The sequence below is a fragment of the Carettochelys insculpta genome, chromosome 1, assembly GCF_033958435.1.
Source record: "Carettochelys insculpta isolate YL-2023 chromosome 1, ASM3395843v1, whole genome shotgun sequence".
NCBI lineage: Eukaryota > Metazoa > Chordata > Testudines > Carettochelyidae > Carettochelys > Carettochelys insculpta.
The window spans coordinates 68,954,386-68,972,730 of record NC_134137.1 but is presented as its reverse complement, the minus strand read 5'-3'; the positions used below and the strand labels follow the sequence as shown (position 1 = coordinate 68,972,730).

Sequence of the window (18,345 nt, the reverse complement as noted above, 5' to 3'; positions counted from 1 at the left end):
GAGAGATAATACCAGTTTCCAGGCACCTAAAAGGTTGTTTTACAGAGGACAGGGATAAATTGTTCTTAAACACAGAGGATAGGACAAGAAGCAATGGAGATTACAGTCATGGAGATTTAGGTTAGACATTAGGGCTACATCTACAACACAGCAATCTGTGGACAGAAATTACTGTCAGAAGATATCTGCCGACAAAACTTCTGTTGACAGATTACAGCCACACATGAAAGCAGATTTCTCTGTCAATCTACTCTGTCTACAGAGAGAGGCTGGACTGGGCTGCCTGCTGAGCCAGAAGCCCTGTCTATCAACATAAGGCCCCCTGGAGCATCCACACAGCTTTTTTTTTCTCAACAGAATCTGTTAAGAAAAGCATTCTGCCTCATGGCCGAGGTAGAAGGCTGTCGACAAAAGTGCTGAGTTGTGTGTTCCAATCTTTAGTGTAGACATAGCTTTTGAGAAACTAGATCCCTTTGTGCAGTACATGTTCCCAGGCAGTCATATCCATTTTATATGTGTGAAATTAACTACTCTTTCCAAACTGTAGTACTTTGCATATGTGTTTATTGAATGTCAACCTATTTATTTCAGACCATTTCTCCAGCTTGTCAGGTTCATTTTGAATTCCAATCACAGAATCACAGAATCACAGGGTTGGAAGGGACCTCAGGAGGTCATCTAGTCCAGCCCCCTGCTTCAAGCAGGATCAACCCCCACTAAGTCATCCCAGCCAGGACCTTGTCTAGACGGGACTTAAAAACCTCAAGGGATGGAAAATCCACCACCTCTCTAGGCAACACATTCCAATGCTTCACCACCTGCCTGGTGAAGTAGTTTTTCCTAATATCTAACCTACCCCTCTCCCTCTTCAACTTCAGACCATTACACCTTGTTCCGCCATCTGACACCACTGCGAACAGTTTCTCACCCTCCTCTTTAGAGCTCCCCTTCAGGAAGTTGAAGGCTGCTATTAAACCACCCCTAAGTCTTCTCTTCTGTAAACTAAACAAGCCCAAATCCTTCAGCCTATCCTCATAAGTCTTGTGCTCCAGCCCCTTAATAATTTTTGTTGCCCTTCGCTGAACCTGCTCCAGCAAATCCACATCCTTTTTATAGTGGGGGGCCCAAAACTGGACACAGTATTACATATGTGGCCTCACCAGTGTTGAATAAAGAGGAATAACTACTTCTCTAGATCTGTCTGCCAGAGCACTTGCAACCCCTCCCAGCTTGGTATCATCCACAAATTTTAGAAGTATACACTCTATACAGTTATTCAAAAGATTTATGAAGATAGTGAATAAAACCAAACCCAGGGTAGATCACTGCAGGACACCATTCACTGTGCCCTACCAGCTCAATTGTGAATTATTGACAATTACTACACTGTATACACTTGCTTTTGAGAAGGTTATGTGAGACGGTACAAAATCCTTACTAAAATCAAGGTATGTCACATCTATTGTATCCACACCCATCCACAAAGGATTTTACCTTGTGAAAGAAGGATATTAGGCTGACTTAACTGTTCTTGACAAATTCAGGTTGACTATTATTTATCGCCGTAATTTTTTCTTGGTGCTTACAAATTGATTACTAAATTATTTGCTCCATTATCATTCCAGACACCAAAATTAAGCTGACTGGTCTATAATTCCCTGGGTTGTTGTTATTCTTCTTTTTATCGATAGGTACTGTATTTGCCCTTTTCCAGGCCTCTGGGATTTCTCCTATCCTCCATGAGTTCTCAAAGATAATTGCTAATGGCTCAGCAATTACTTCAGCTTGTTCTTTAAGTATTTTAGGATGTATGGCATCCAGCCTCACCAGCTTGAGGACATTTAACAGGTCTAAAATCATTCTTAAAGTTTTCTTTCCTTATTTTAGCCTCAGATCCTACCCCATTAACACAGATATTCGCTATGTTAGTCATTCAATCACTGTTAATTTTTTGATGAATATATATAAAAAATGGGCAATTAAGACTTTAGGCATCATTGTGTTTTCTATTATTGTTTTTCTTTCTTCATTGAATAATGGGTCTCCCCTGTCCTTGATCTTCCTCTTGCTTCTCATATATTTGTAAAATGTTTTCTTCTTGCTCTTTGGGCACATCTACACTGGCACCTCCCTTTCGAAAGGGGAATGTTAATGAGGCAGTTTGGAAGATGCAAATGAGGCGCTGACATGAATATGCAGTGCCGCACTAGCATAATTGCAGCCACATGAGATCTGAAAGTGCCATTTTTGGAACACATGCCACCCATGTTGATGGGGGCCTTTCAAAAGCAAATAGAAAGAAGGAGCTTTTGAGGTCGGGGGTCCTTTTGAAAGATCCCTACCTATATGGGCGGTGTGCATTCTGAAAGCAGCACTTTTGACTTGCTTGTGGCCCATTATGCTAACGATGTGGTGCATATTCATGGCAGCACCTCATCAGCATCTTCCAAACTCCCTCATCACCATGCTCCTTTTGAAAGTGAGGTGCCCACGGAGATGTAGCCTTTATGTCCCTAGCTAGACTAATCTTATTTTTGTGCTGGTCTTTTTGATTTTGTCCATTCATGCTTGTGTTAGTTTTTTATATATTCATCCTCTATAATTTCCACTAATTTTTCTTCTGAATGACTCTTTATTGGAATTTCTGGTTTTTGAAGATCTGGTTAAGCAAGCATGGTCTGTTACCATACTTCTGTCTTTGCTATGCATTAGGATCATTTGCTCTTGTGTCTCTAATGTCTCTTTTAAATTTTGACAACTCTCCTAATTTTTTTCCCTTAGACTCGCTTCCCACAAGATCTTCCCTACCAATTCTGTCTGATGCTAAAGCCTGCCTTCTTGAAATCCATTGCCTTTATTCTGCTTTTTTCAACCCGTAACTCCACATGCACATAGGAACTGTGATTTGAGCCAAATTTGGCCCTCAGATACATACCATGCGAGCCCAGACAAATCAGAAGAATTTATCACCTTAGGGCAGAATTTATCCCAAGTGATTTTATTTCCACCACTATTAAAATGTCAGTCATAACTCTGAATAAATGTATTTTTGTACTGACTATTAATATTCATTTGGGATAGTCTTTTAAACCCAATGAATCACAGAACCATAGAATTACAGAGCTGGAAGGGACCTCAAGAGGTCACTGAGTCCAGCCCCTGGCCCCAAGATGACTTTTGAGGTAAGCAAAAAAGAGGATAGTTTTCTCCTACCCTTTTCATGAAAAGGGGAGAACACTACAGAATAACAGGTTTTTTCAAAAGCATGAGCAATATTGCATGTGTATCAGTCAAGGGGAAAGAATGATCCTTTGCTGCTGTTCAGTGATTTTCAGGGTAAATCCTACCACACATTAGAAATATCATGCCACAGCCAAAAGTAGGTGTGTGGCATGTATTTCACATCATATCACATACAGTAGAAGCTTAGAGTTACAAGCAACTTGGGGATAGAGGATGTTAGTAAGTCTGAAATGTCTGTAACTATGAACAAAACATTATCATTGTTCTTTCAAAAGTTTACACTTGAACATTGACTTAGTACACCTTGGTAATTTAATATGAAGAAGAAAAATGCTTCTTTTAACTATCTTAATTTAAATAAAGCAAGCACAGAGATAGTTTCCTTTTTGTGAGTAGTGGCCCGCCACACTTCACTCCACCCCAGAAGAGGGCAGCAGAGAGGACATCCAAGCTGCCTAGAGAGGCTGTGTGGTAAGCAACCAATCAGTGCCTAGGAGGCTAGTATAAGAAGAGCTGTGGGGCCAATTTGAGATTCGTTCCTTGCTAGAGGTGAAGGAGAGTGATCGGTGATCTGGCTAGCAGCTGGAATTCCCCCAGGACAAGATCCTGAGGCATGAGTGAAGAATGTGCAGGAGTCACAGGGAAGTAGCCCAGGTAACTATCAGTGATGCATGCTATGCTATACATAGGGTCCCTGGACTGGGACCAGGAATAGAGAGTGAACCTGGTGTCCCCACCCTCCCCCTCTCACTAGGAAAGTGAGCTGGATTTGGATGCACCTCAGAAGGGGGAACTGAACTCTTTTAGTAGCCCAGTTGAAGGGATGGAGCCAGAAAGGCCTAGAAAGGCAGAATCTCTAAAGGGGGAGTCCTCAGGGATGTGGATCCACACCAGAACTGGGACAACTTAAAGAGCAGGGATAACTGAGGAAACCCAGAAGGGGATGGGAGACAATTTGACCAGTGTACTGTGATAGGCCCTGCTGGATTGATTAAAGAGTGAGCCCCAGGATAGGACTGAAGATGGAAGGACCTGACAGAAGGCACTGAAACAGACCCTCCTTTTGGACTTACATCCTGGAAAGGCTTTTCTGAATTTTATCACAGTAAGCGACTGTGTGTAACTCAGCTGGAGAGCTGAGTTATCAAAGGCACAAGACAAACAGAGAGTGGAGGCACTGCAGTCAGCCATGGGGTGCCCATGAGAGGTGAGTGTACCCTGTCACACTTACCTTGTCAAATCTTTATTTTCTGTAGCTTGCATTTAAAACACTACTGTACTGTATTTGGGAAGGGGGGGGCATTGTCTCTGCTGCCATCTGATTGTGTGTGTTCATTTCAAAATGAGGGGTATGGTTGACTAGTTAGTTTGTAACTCTGGAATTTGTAACTCTGAGGTTGTCCTAAACAGCCCTAAATGGTGCAGTCCCATTGGTTTTTTTGGACCAAATGAATAAGATTAGTGCATGGTTTGAGAGAGGATCCTGAACAGAAGTTACATGGTTTGGGATTTTTGTCCTAGTTATGTTGTCTCTGCAGATTATCCATTAAACCAGTTTGATCTTCCAAAGCAAACATCCATTGGTACAATCATGAGTTGGTGTATATTGTCATCAGTCCATAGACTCCAAAATAGCTACGCTGATTTATATCAGCTGATGATCTGGCTCCCGTGGTCACCCTTCTAAATTCAAGCTAAGGAATAATTAAATGTACTGTATTTGGCAATCAAAATGAAGAGTGTCTGTTTGAATTTAATCTCCATATATGGAGCTAGCTGCTGGACATTGACCGTACATGTCTAAAATCCCCTACCTTCAACCCAACATGGACTGGTCCATGCAGCAAGATCCATGTTGTTGGAAGAGAAGTTGTAGGTGGATTCTGACTGCCTTGCAAAAATCCAGTGAGAGCTGGGAGATTTCCCAAGTATTCTCTGAGGGGATAAGACTTAAAGGCCATGTCTACACTAGCCAAAAACTTCGAAATGGCCATACAAATGGCCATTTTGAAGTCTACTAATGAAGCACTGAAATACATATTCAGTGCCTCATTACCATGCGGGCAGCCGCGGCACTTCGAAATTGACATGGCTCACAACCGCGAGCTTGTCCAGACAGGGCTCCTTTTCAAAAGGACCCCGCCTACTTCGAAGTCCCCTTATTCCTATGAGCAGATTGGAATAAGGGGACTTCGAAGTAGGCGGGGTCCTTTTGAAAAGGAGCCCTGTCTGGATGAGCCGCGCAGTGGCGAGCCATGTCAATTTCGAAGTGCCGCGGCCGCCCGCATGCTAATGAAGCGCTGAATTTGCATGGCCATTTTGAAGTTTTTGGCTAGTGTACACGTAGCCAAAGGTTGGTATCTTATATTGTGCCTGTAAAAATTGCACATAACCCCACCATGTGCACAAAAACACATTTGCAAATCAGTGAGCACAAAGTAGGCAATCATATGGAGAAAACACTCACTGATGTGTGCAATTACCTATACCGCCGGCACAAATGTTTAGAAAAGTGGGTATCTGTGCCACTGCTAACAATATTAAAATGCCTACAGAAAACAAATGTTTCAAATGAAAAGCTATTAGCCAGAAATATGCCAAATCTACCACTTGTTGAAGCACACTGATGATCTGTGTAAGGCCAAGCTACTCTTACAAGTAAGAACTTCAGACATGAGCCTAGGAGTTTTCTTGTTTCAGATGCATTTGGGTTTGTTTTTCTCAATATTGGCAAAATGTGGAATCCCAGCACAAGACATAGGCACTATGCTGTATTTGTAAAGTGTTACATAGTCTTTCTTATACCTTAGAGGCTACATCTACACGAGAGGGTTTTTCTGACAAAACCGGCCTTTCGTCACAAAAACCCCTGGTCCATCAACAGGCAAAATGTGCTTTGTCGACAAAACCTGGCACATCCACCAGCAGCATTGTGCCTCTCCACATTCAGGTATAATGCCTTTGTCGACAGTTTTCTGTCCACAAAAAAAGGCATGTAGACACTCCAGGGGCCCTTTTGTCAACAGACAGGGCTTCTGGTTCCCCAGGCAGCCCTGTTTGCTGCGCTTCCAGTTGGCCCGTCTGTCAACAGAGCAGATGGCTCTTTCGATCGGCTTTTGTGTGTGGATGTGATCTGTCAATGGAAGTTTTGCCGGAAGATCTCTTCTGACAGTAACTTCTGTCAACAGCTCACTGTAGTGTAGACATGGCCAGACAGTCTTCTTTTTCCCAGTCGGCCAGGTAGGCCTTCTAAGAGAATGTCCGCTGTGATGGCTGCTCTGTTGCTTGGTAGCTGGGGCCATTTTGCCTCAACAGCTTGTGACTGTATTTACCAGTCAGAGACAGCATTGAAACCATGTGCAGTGAGGTATGAGCAATACATAGGCCTTGTGGACCTCTGCATGGGGTGAATTTCACCCTTAAATATAAAATTCGTCTGCTTTAGGCATGCATAAAATAATTCCTATCTGTTTTTAACTGCTTTGCAAGCACTGTCGCACTCAGGGCCTGAAAAGGGCAGGGAGAAAATCTATAATGTTCATTTTTTGTGTCAGTTACCTGAAACTGGTATTTATCAACACTAGTCTCTTGGCATGCAAGCAGACACTTTTCTGCTGGGCAGCTGGGGGGTGGAAGTGGAGGAATGAGGAAGCAGGAGGAAGGCATGAAATGAAACAGGATGGAGAGGACGGAAAAGGGGAGTAGAAATTATATGAACAAGAATTTTTTGAGGGAAGAAGGGTGCTCTTGAAATCGGGGTTTCCTTTCGAAGGAACCACGTCTACACAGCTAGTTTTCAATTCAAAAGCAGCACTTTCGACGCTCCAAATGGCTGCCATTATGCAAATGAGGCACTGAATATTCATATCAGCACTCCGCTAGCATTTCTGATCCATGGCATTTACATTCCCCTTCTGAAAGGGAGGAGTAGTGTAGACATGGCCTTTGTGTGTAGTTGTGTTATTTCGAAATAAGATACCTTATTTCAAAATAGGGCTGCAGCGTAGTTGTAACCTTAGTGACTTTAAAAAATATCATCAGCAAAAGGTCAAATTTCGGCACTCTACCTTGGAAAGGTTGCTGACCCCCTGTTCTATACACAAGCAACAACGGGCTATAAAATTGTAACACCCCCATAGTTAAACAAATATGCTGTTTGTTTATTTCCATTTCTAACCTGATGTCTCTTTGCCTGAGATGACATTGGAGGATCTGTCACATTCTTTCTAACTTGATGCATTATAACATTATTTGGCTGATCAGACTCAACATGATAAAGTTCAGTGAAACTTGGATTAGGTAGGATTTAGTTAGTTAGCTTGCTATCTAGCATTAAAATGGAAAATAAGTAAGGACTGACTGGTATTCACTGGCACAGCACCACAGACTTCAAGAACATGACATCAGCTGAGGATCTGGTCACTAAAGATCAGCTATTTTTTTAACAGAAAACTGTGACAGGTTTGCCAAAACATCAGCCAACTCCTGCTACCCGTATGTGGTCCTTACTCAGAAAAAACACCTAATGCAGAATTTCTCTTCAATAGGAGGTTGGCTTCAGTCGGGTCTTATTTCTATTATTTCTGATTCAGGGGAGCCTTGCAGAATTAGTTCATGTTGCAGGATGTGAATTTTAGACCTGATTCAGTCCTCTTGCAATCAATTAAAATTTTGCCACTGGCCACAATGAGAGAAATACAGGGTCCTTATATACCTAGTGTTCTCATGGATAGTAAGTGTCAAGTTTCATATGCCTCCTAAAGTGAGTAGGTAGCTCTTGTGCTGAGAGGCACTGAGATTCCTGTCAAATTTGCCTTCATATTTATACTGACAACTGAGGTGTATCATCATTAGCTCTAGTTATTTCAAACCAAATTATTTCAACTGAAAAAACTTTCTATAGAATTATGCCCCCCATTGTTGTGGTTTCATGCATAACATCTTATCTGTTGATTATACGAGAAGACAGTTATGAATATTTATAGTTAGAATTTATAATTTACTGCTTTGCCTTTTCTGCTGATTAATTCAAGGACACTTCATTGCTTAAGATGTCTGGCTCCTGGAGAAGTCGAATACTTTCTCTTGGACACCTAATTTAAACCCTGAATATTCATCTATCAGCAAAAATCAAATGCAGGTTTTCCTTCTCTCAGGAAAGCACAGTAGTCTTCTTGTTTTGCCTTATTTTTGAAGAAAAAAAAAGAGATCTGAATGATCTGTATTCTTGTAACAAACAAGCAAAGTAGTGTATGGGTAAGGCATTTGTCTTTAACTAGAATGCATAATTCAGTAGTCATTGCTAGAGCATCAGATGTTGACAGAGAAAATAATTGATTTTTTTTCAACTGTTGAGGGACTGGTGGGGATCAGGAGCTGGATTTTTGCCCATGCTTCACTCTGGACCAAGCTGACATTTGCTCTTTTCCCTCAGTTCCTCCCATAAGCTGGGTACATACAAGTAACAACACAGGAGGGAGTAGGAGTCATAGCTTCCTCTGACTGTGTACAGCAACTATAAGCCAGCAAACTTGTTCCAAGATTCATAAAGAATAGCATAACTCTTCCCCCATCCCTCCAAGACCTCCATGTGCCGGTAGGCCCAGGAAGGAGTCTGGAAACCCCACATACATGCGACAATATTGAATATTTGAGGTTGAATCACCCCTTTCCTTGTGATTTTTACATGCCCCTTGCTGCAGTTGCTTTGAAGACAAAGTGCTAACTGCAGGACTGTTTCACAGTCACTAAAAATAGGAGTAGTGCATTTGTTAAAAAAGGAAAAAAACAAAAATCCTTACTTTACTAAGTTCTTTTTCAAATTTCTCAGAAAGCACTTGGGCTGTGATTTCCAGCATTTCAACCTTCTGCACAGGAAACGTGGTGTCTGGCAGGTACACTGAGCATTGGCACACTCCTTTGTCATTCAAAGAGCCGCTCACATTGGCAAATGGCTGTAAGAAAAAATTTGTTTCAGTAAGCAATAAAAAATTGTTAGTGTGCTACTTGGAGTCCAGAGCAAAGGACTGAGAACAGTCCCCAGCCAGGGGAAAATACTGACCCTAGAAGCATTTATTCATTGTGATTATTACAACTTTCTTCCAACAAATTCAAATTACTTTCCTATATTAATTCATCAAGCCCCACCACACCCCTGTACATATAACTGAATACTATTATAAGCATTTCAAAACTCTCTAGTGTAGACATAACCTCAGTGAACAGACAAATATGGATAGCGTACTCACCTTTGATAAGGCCCCTCTTTGTGCTAGTCTTGTATGTTCTAGCTACATCTACATGAGAGGGTTTTTCCAGCAAAATCAGGCTTTTGTCTAAAAAACCCGTGGAGGGACCACACGCAAAATGCATTTTGTCGACAGGCTGTCGACAAAACCCAGCACATCCACCAGCAGCATTGTGCCTCTCCACATTCAGAAATAACATATTTATCAAGTTTCCTCTTGACAAAAAAGCCATGTGGATGCTTCAGGGGGCCCTCTGTCAACAGACAGGGCCTCCAGTTCACTGGACAGCCCTGTTTGCTGAGCTTCCAGTTGGCCGTTCTGCCGAGAGAGTGGCCAGACAGTCAAGCTGCTCTCTGTCAATGGAACAGATTGCTGTTTCGATCCGCTTTTGTGTGTGGATATGATCTGTCGACAGAAGTTTTGCCAGAAGATCTCTTCCAACAGTAGCTTCTGTTGACATATCACTATAGTGTAGATGTAGGCTCTGTGAGGAGGGGACATTAGTGTATTCCTGATACAAATTACAAACTGCCCTTTATCTGTATTTATGTTATAAATTAAATAACTCACTTAGAGGTGGGGTTAAACTATTAAAGCCCCAACATACTTCGATGGATGGATTCAGCTACTTTTAAGATTATTATCTGTACTGTAATAGTGCCTAGTTAACCACTCTCAGGTTCATCCCCATTGTGCTAGAAGATGTGTGTATACACAGTAAAAAAGAGTCCCTGCCTTAAAGTCTAAATACACAAGATAGATAAAGGGAGGGAGGGAGGAAGAAGTATTATCAATCCTGTCTACCACTGAGGGGCCCTGCTGAGGGCAATGGGGGTTTTGCCATTGACTTCAATGGGAGCCTGCATTTGACCCAGAAAGATTAAGTAACTTGACCAAGATCACCTAAGAAATTTGTGGCAGGGACAAGAAGTCTATTTTACTTGCCCCCCCATCTCTCAGGACCTGAGAATCTTAAATGTATTTGTCTCACCACACCTCTGTGAGGTAGGCAAGTGCTATTATTGTACATTGTACAGATGGAGAATTGAAGCACAAAGGAGCCAAATTACTTGCCGGGGGTGACACAAGAAGTCTGTGGCAGGAAAGTGATCTGATTCCAAGTTTTCAAAGCCCCAGCCAATGTCCCAAACACTGGACCATCTCAAATTCCCAAGCCAATTCCTGAACCCTACAAGTATCCATCCTCCAAAAAAATAAATGGTTTCAATAGGTTGGGTCATATAACTCCTGTAAGAGCCTACAAGTTGAGAACATTAGCAGGAATGTAGAGGGGCAGATTTCAGCTGTTATTCAGCATGAACACTGGGTGCAGATTTCAAGGCCTGTATGTATTAACATTACATCAAGTTCATAGCTTCCTCTCATTTAACATGACCTTGACAAAATGGTTTCATTTCTTCCACTGACATTATTGTACATTGGGTCCATGAAATTGCTGAAACTATTTATTATTATTATTATTATTATTATTATTATTATTATTATTATTATTATTATTATTAATCTCTTCCTGGGTGCCTTGGTCCTATGATCACACAGCAATATCAACAGAATTATTAATTTCAGTCATAAAAAAACAAGCCTTCTGTAGCACCTTAAAGACTAACAAATTTATTTATTGGATACTGAGCTTTTGTGGAGCGATTTGATAGCAGCCTTCAAATTCCTGAAGAGCGGGGCTCTAAAAAGGATGGAGAGAGACTATTCTCAGTGGTGTCAGATGACAGAACAAGGAGCAATGGTCTGAAGTTACAGAGGGGAAGGCGTAGGTTGGATATTAGGAAAGACTATTTCACCAGGAAGGTGCTGCAGCACTGGAATGCATTACTGAGAGAGGTGGTGGAAGCTCCATCCCTAGAGGTTTTTAAGTCCCAGCTTGACAAAGTCCTGGCTGGGATGATTTAGTTGGGGTTGATACTATTTTAGGCAGGAGGCTGGACTTGATGACTTCCTGAGGTCCCTTCTCACCCGAGGATTCTATGGCTGTGTCTACACTACCTCCCTACTTCAAAGGGAGCATGGTAAGTCGGGTATCGGGAGATTATTAATGAAGTGCTGTGCTGTGTATGCAGCACTTCATTAAGTTAATTCTCCTCCACGGCAACTCTGAAGTGTTAAACTTCGAAGTGCCGGCTCACCTGTAGCCGCAGCTAACCCGCGGGTACTTGGAAGTGCCTGGACAACTTCAAAGTCCCTTTACTCCTTTTGAGGAGTAAAGGGACCTCAAAGTTGCCCAGGCACTTCAGACTACTGGCGGGTGAGCTGCAGCTACACGCAAGCCAGCACTTCAAAGTTTAACACTTTGAAGTTGCCGCAGGGGAGAATTAGCTTAATGAAGTGCTGCATACACAGCACAGCACTTCATTAATAATCTCCCGATACCCGACTTACCATGCTCCCTTCAAAGTAGGGAGGTAGTGTAGACAAGCCCTATGAGTATATGATTCTATGATTACCTAAGAAATAAATTTGTTAGTCTTTAAGATGCTAAAGGGCTACTTGTTTTTTGTGAAGCTACAAACTAACACGGTGACCCCTCCAAGAGTAATTTTAGTTATGACATCTTTCCAAGCCTTAAATAAAAATATGCTGAAGCCCTGCTTTGTTTGTTTGCTTGTTTGTTTGTTTGTTTGCTTTGTGTGTTTTTAAAGGTAAATAGTCTTCATTTACTATGTAACAGACAGCCAACAGTCCTAGTCTATAGCTAGGATTTGATTGCAAATGTATTTTTTATAAAACTAAACCATGTATTACCTAAAGGTATCTTAGTCTGAAGGAAATATTCAGTGTGGTGCAAATATTTGTAGCTTCATGATGGAAACGAGAGATGCTAGGTGCTGAGCCTCTCTTAAAACCAGGCCATTTATTTGGGGGACTAAATATGGATTTAGGAGACTAAGTTTAAGAAACTAATTTTGAAAATCTTGAGCTCAAGTTTCAACCAAAGCAACTTGACCAAGGACATGAAACCCACGAGACCTAGTATTAGATCTCTAAACCAGCTGATTTCCAGTCCTGAGTTTAATATACTGGACCAATCTCTCTCATCTTAATCATGTTATTTGCTATCACTTGCCAGGAATAGTAAATAATGGTTATACCTCTGACAGGAACTGAGGTTTGCGGGATGTGACCGGAGGTTCAGTCAGATATTCCAGGGTAGGATGAGGTGCAGTCTGGAAAGGAAAGAAACACCTTTTACAATACAATGCAGAACATGTCCCATCCCCATATAAACCGTGGCCTTTTCTCCCACTCCTGGCAACCAATCAGCATTCCAGATTCCCTAGTATTCTGAACGACTGATATTTGTTAAGGGACCATGTCCAGCAGCTCCAGCACTGATTACTATTTCTGACTGACTGCTGAGGCAGTTTCATGTTGCTTCTGGTATAATGTTGTTTCATGGAGTCCTTCCTTTGAAAAAAGCTACTTGTGACCAATGAAAGGCCGTGGATGCCCAGTCTGGCCAAAACCAGATGCATTATTCATACTAAAGTAACATGTATGGTTCCTGCCATTTTATGGAATAAGGTCCTACCCATCCAAAGCACTGCCAAGATTGAATGTTACTCTGGAATCTTAACATGTATCCCTGGGAGTCTGCAGTGATCAAGGTCCTGGGTACTGCAGAAAATGCTATACCACAGAGCAGCAGGCCTCTGCCTCCTTTTCCCCGGGGCCTGTCACAGAGTCACAGCCCACCAGTGTTTGCAGCCAAATCCACCAAATGGGAACCGTGGCAATTGCTGTTGCTTACAGAACCATTTGATAAACTGTGCATCAAACGGTGTGATTAAACTAAAGGAGGGAGGAGGAAGGGGTTAGCACAAGGAGGCAACTACTAGCCAGCCCTAGAACAGCAATGGGCCCTTCCTGCAGGAGTACGGCATGGCAGCTGTCATCCCCAGCTGCACAGCTTCAAAGCCACAACGAAGCAGAACTGCATTCTGACAAAGGTCTGCGCCCCAGTTTTAGTCAGCTTCCCTGAAGGCCTCCCCTGATTTCATCCAAGGACCTGTTCAGCTCCTCATGCTGCTTCATCTCCATCTCGCACCTCCTTCCTCACCCTCCCAGAAAGTCCCACCCCTGAGGAGCCCCTAGAAGTGAGGAACTGGAAGATGTCGGGAAAAGGGCCACTTGTTTCAATGGATTTTAAGGTTTTCCTGCCAGCTTGTCAAAAAAATAATGTATGCACCCCATTGTCTGGCCCACTGGTCATGTTGTACGGGGGGGTGGGGGGCCTGATAGTGATTAACAGCAAAGTTACAAAGAACATCATAAATTTTACAAATGTCTGCACAAATTATGGTTTACCCGAGGGTGAGCATAACGAGGAGAAATTTCTGACATGCTAAATTCCCCTGTCCTCAGCTTATCATTATATATTTACAGTTCAGCCTTGATTTTTACTGCCAGGAATTGCCACTGCTTAATGATGCTGCAGTGAAAAACATTCCTTCCCCTTTGATGCTGAGTCCACTACCCAGTGGTGCAAATGGAATCCATTTCTTACCAGTACAGGAAGGCAGCAGCTAACAGGAGGAATGCGACTCTCCACGTGACACCGCCACAGCCTGCTCCCAGCCCACACGTTCCCTCCATGTCCACAACATCTCCCCATGATCCATCCCCCTCTGTCCTCCTCTCACTCCCCAGAGACTTCAGAACTGCAGCAGGGAATGGAGCAGACCACCAGTACCTCCTCCCACGTGGCTCTGCCACCCCAGCCTTGCCGCACAGCAGTATTTACTGGGGGTCTGTACCACAGCACCGCCAGAGGACAGCGCTGGGGTGGGGGAGCCACACTGGAGGAGCTGCCACAGTTCTGCCCCTTTCCTTGCTGGGTTCCTGGGACAGCCCGAACTTCAGGGCTCCCCTGGGCCCCAGAGGGGAGAGGAGCAGAATGGGGAGCCATCAGGTGGCCCCGTGCCAGCAGCTTCTCTGGCACAGCTGTACTGCCCCAGCCCTTCCACCAGGGTCTCGTCTCTCTGGACGGCCGCCCTGCCAGAGACCAGGGCAGGGGGCGGAGCTGAGGAACCGCCATGCCAGAAATGCTACTGGTGTGTGGCTGCCTGGTCGCCCCATGTTCTGCTCCTTTCCCTGTTGCAGTTCCCAGGAGGACGGTTCCCTCTCCCTGCTGCTCACACCCCAGACAGACACAGCAGCGTGGAATGAGTGGGACAGTAAAGCCAGGCCAGAGAAGCTGCCTGAGTTCTGCTCCCATCCCCACTGTGCTTCCCCAGGGAGCCCTGAATTGACCCCACAGCAGCAGTGTGGCTGCATTGCTACAACCCCAACCCATCGTCCATCAGAGCCACTGTACAAATGGAGGAGACCCTGGAAGGGCTTGGGGATGGGGCAGTTGCACAGAGGTGCTACCAGCCTGGTGCCACCTCCTGTGTCTTCCCAGGCTGCTGTACCAGCTATAAATATCTTGCTGGTGCAGTGTTCCGTACCGTACCATCCTACTTGCACTACAGGGTTGGACCTCCCATGTCCAGCACCCTCAGGACCTGACCGGTCCTGAATGAGGGGATTTGCCAGCCCAGGGCAGGTCTCCTGCCACTGGCCCCTAGCCAGCCTCCTCCTCTACTTCTGGCCTCAATACTGGCTGCTGCAGCCCCCTGCTGCTGGCTCTGGATTCAGCCCCACTGCCACAGGTTCTGGCCTCAGCCGTGGCTCTGCTGCAAAGGGCTCCAGCCCCAGCCCCTGGTGAGGGCTCTGGGGTTGAGAGGAGACAGATTTTCAACACTCCAAAAGTGTTGACAACACCCAAAGTGTTTGCATCTAGAGGTTTGGCTTGAGCTCCTCTCAAGCAGGCACCACAGCTAATTAATTCCAACCTGCATATTGCATTTTAACACTATTCAGCTTCTCTCTGGGAGTTGCATTTGCCTAACTGATGGCAGAATTTAACTCCATGTCTTTAAAACTGTGTAATTTGTTTTCAGATTTAGAATTAAGGTAGTTTGTTAAAGGCAATATTTTACACTCGCTACATGCAGAGAGCCCACAGAACACGTGGAGATCTGCTAACTTGCCTCGCATAATTTTAAACATTTCTTTTTTTCCAGCAGCCTGAGTAGCAGGAGGAAAAAAGAACACATTACAGCCTGCAAAAATCAGAATATACATCTTACCGCATTTTGGAGCAAGGTGCTGAGTGTAGTCTGTGCAATGGCGTTTTGCAGGAGGACCAGCAGCACAGCCAAGTTTGCACACTTCATCTTCTCAGGAGAGACGTGAAGGAGAAAGGACACCGGGAGCCCTTTTATAGTATGCTCTGGGAATTCCCCCAGCAGGAGCTGCGTGCTTAGACAGAGGAACTTGTGTAATATTTATTGACACTTCTCATAAAGGTGATGACACGCCGGTGACTGAGTCACACAACAGAGAGTGACTGAACATCTATTATACAAACATAACTTTTTTCATTGCCTGCCACAAAACATTAGACCACCCCCCTCTCCTCTTGCACCACAAAGCCCTCCCTCACTCCCAGGATCCAATCTTGTGCTCTGAGCCTCACAGGTGATGCAGGTACACAATGGACAGAGCAGTTAATTTGACAGGGTTGCAATAACTGAAATACATTCTTCTGTGGGAGGCGAATAGCTGCCAGTCCTTCCAGGAGCACAGAGACATCCTCCACAGGGGTGAAAGCAGCAGCTCAAGTTAGGTCATTTCACATACAGTGTCAAAGGAGCCCATGCGGCTCCATAAATTTGAGCTAAAGACCAAGCAAGGGTTTAGAGAGGGGAGCTGAGGAGCAGCCATAGCAAACCTGCAAGAGCCAGTGTTGATGCCTTCCCTGCAGCTTTGGAACATCAGCTCCTGAAGCAGAGGAGCTCAGGGAATGGCCCTGTGGGTGAGAGTGTAACTGCCCACAGGCAGACTCAAAGTTGGAACCCCTGGAACTTCGTGCAGGAGCCTCTACAGTTTGAAGTAAAAGCCCCCTGCTTTGCAGCTAAGGCTGTAGAGGAGGTGCAGTCTTTCGCTGTTCAGTGATCTAGACGCCACTGCAGGGGGCAGAGACCCATACGTAGGTGTGTGGGTTACAAGCTCACCGAGACCTGCATGGTTTGCCAGCAGATTTCAAGCCATTCATGCAAGTGCTGACGCTCTGCTTCTGAGGAAACAAAAAGCAGTCAAGGAGCACTTTCGAGACCAGCAAAATGGTTTATTAGGTGAGCTTCGTGGGACAGACCCACTTCTTCAGACGCTGTCCCACGAAAACTCACCTAATAAACCATTTTGCTAGTCTTTAAAGTGCTCCTTGACTGCTTTTTGTTTTGCTAGTGTATAGACTAGCATGGCTTCCTCTCTGTTACTGCTTCTGAGGAGTTTGTCTCATGGCATTAAAGCTCTGTCACAGGGCTTGGCAACCTGCAGCTCCAGAGCCTTATGTGGCTCTTTAAGGAGTCACTTGCAGCTCCGAGCAGTGCTGCTGTTGACTCCTCTTGCAGCTCTGGAGGCTGCTGCTGCTTAAACAATGCCCGCCATTAAAACTGGATTTAATTTTTTTGCTTCAGCAGTGTCAGCCTCTGGAGCCCCAAGTGGAGTCAGTGCCAGCAGGGATCCCCCGTGGAGCCATGCTGAGAAGCAAGAGGTGGTGAGGGGGAGGTGGCAGTGCAGGAGCAGAGCTGGACCCCGGCTCCCGCAGCATCGTGCTTTCCACCAGCCACCACCAGGAGCTGTGGGCAGACACCCCTCCCCCCACCACCACCACACCAGGCAGACAGGGGAAGAAAGCAGCCAGCTCAGCCCCAGCCATAGCCCGTGCTGATTCTTCCACTCCCAGTCTGTGGCGGGGGGGGACTTCATCCTCCTCCTGCTGCCACTCTGCTCCCACCCACCTGCCCACCCGGCAGGCACTGCCCACTCTGGGTGCTGCGTTCAGCAGTGGCCACGAGGGAGAGAGCAGGTGTCTCCACTCCAGCTGCAGCAGGGAGCCGCAGCCAAAGGGTGAAGAGAGGCAGCCACTCTTCTGCCAGCTCTTGGCTCCCGCTTCCCTGCTGCCTCCACTGCCCCTGCCACCAGCATGGAAGCACCCACCCGTAGCACCTGGAGCTAGTGCTGCTCGGACTGCACCATCTGCCTGTGCTGTGAGGGGGGCAGGGTGGGCACTCGTTCCGGGCCACATCCTCATACCTCAGCAGCCAGGGGAGGTGGGCAGCACTCAGTGCATCTGAGGCAGGTAAATCCTGGGGATGGGGGTGGTGGTTTGGGGCTGAAGGGGTTAACCTGGAGTCGGGGGCAGGTCCACGAGAAAAGGGGTGAAGCTTGGGGATAGAAGGTGGATTTGGGTGTTGAGATGGGCAAAGCCTGGAGACGGGGGTAACTTAACTGTCTAACTGGCACAAACACTGTAGCAACCCCTTCGACATGGCGAAACGCGGAAGATGGCATTGGAACGCGAGCGAGTGCGCGAGCGCACAGTGGGTCGATCCGCCCTTCGACGGGCCGCTGCCGTCTTTCGAAAGGGAGCAGCCACACGGCTCCAGGAGCTCTTTCGAAACAAGGGGGCCGGAAATGCGGCAGACAGGGTCCCATGGCTGCCTGGCCCCTCCAGCCCTTAAAGGGCCCCTCCCACCACACTCCGCCCCACCCCACCTGAGCTGAGTGCTGCCCTGCTGCCCCCAGCCAAGCATTGCTCACTTTTGCCCTGGGACGGAGTCCCAGCCACTGCTCCTGGCTGAGGATGCCCTCATCATGGAGACCTTACTGGCAGTGCTGTGCACAGTTGCTACAGCTGCCCCCCACCCCACAATCTACTTGGGTGGCTGAGCAGCCCCCTGGGTCTGTGGGGTCCCTCCCACTCAGGAACTTG

General features: G+C 45.5%; 1 protein-coding gene across 2 annotated transcripts in view; it reads right to left on the bottom strand.

Moving 5' to 3' along the window:
• Window positions 1–15,742, bottom strand: part of OLFM4 (olfactomedin 4) — a 32,106-nt gene extending 16,364 nt beyond the window's left edge. The window contains exons 1-4 of one of the 2 annotated variants that reach the window (XM_074982852.1): window positions 15,656–15,742; window positions 15,124–15,126; window positions 12,614–12,688; window positions 9,045–9,197 (exon numbers count right to left, since the gene is read on the bottom strand). In XM_074982852.1, coding sequence (XP_074838953.1) covers window positions 9,045–9,197; window positions 12,614–12,688; window positions 15,124–15,126; window positions 15,656–15,742 — 318 coding nt within the window. The remainder of the gene's footprint in view (window positions 1–9,044; window positions 9,198–12,613; window positions 12,689–15,123; window positions 15,127–15,655) is intronic. The other variant, XM_074982853.1, reaches the window with a different exon arrangement.
• Between the last annotated feature and the right edge of the window lie 2,603 nt (window positions 15,743–18,345).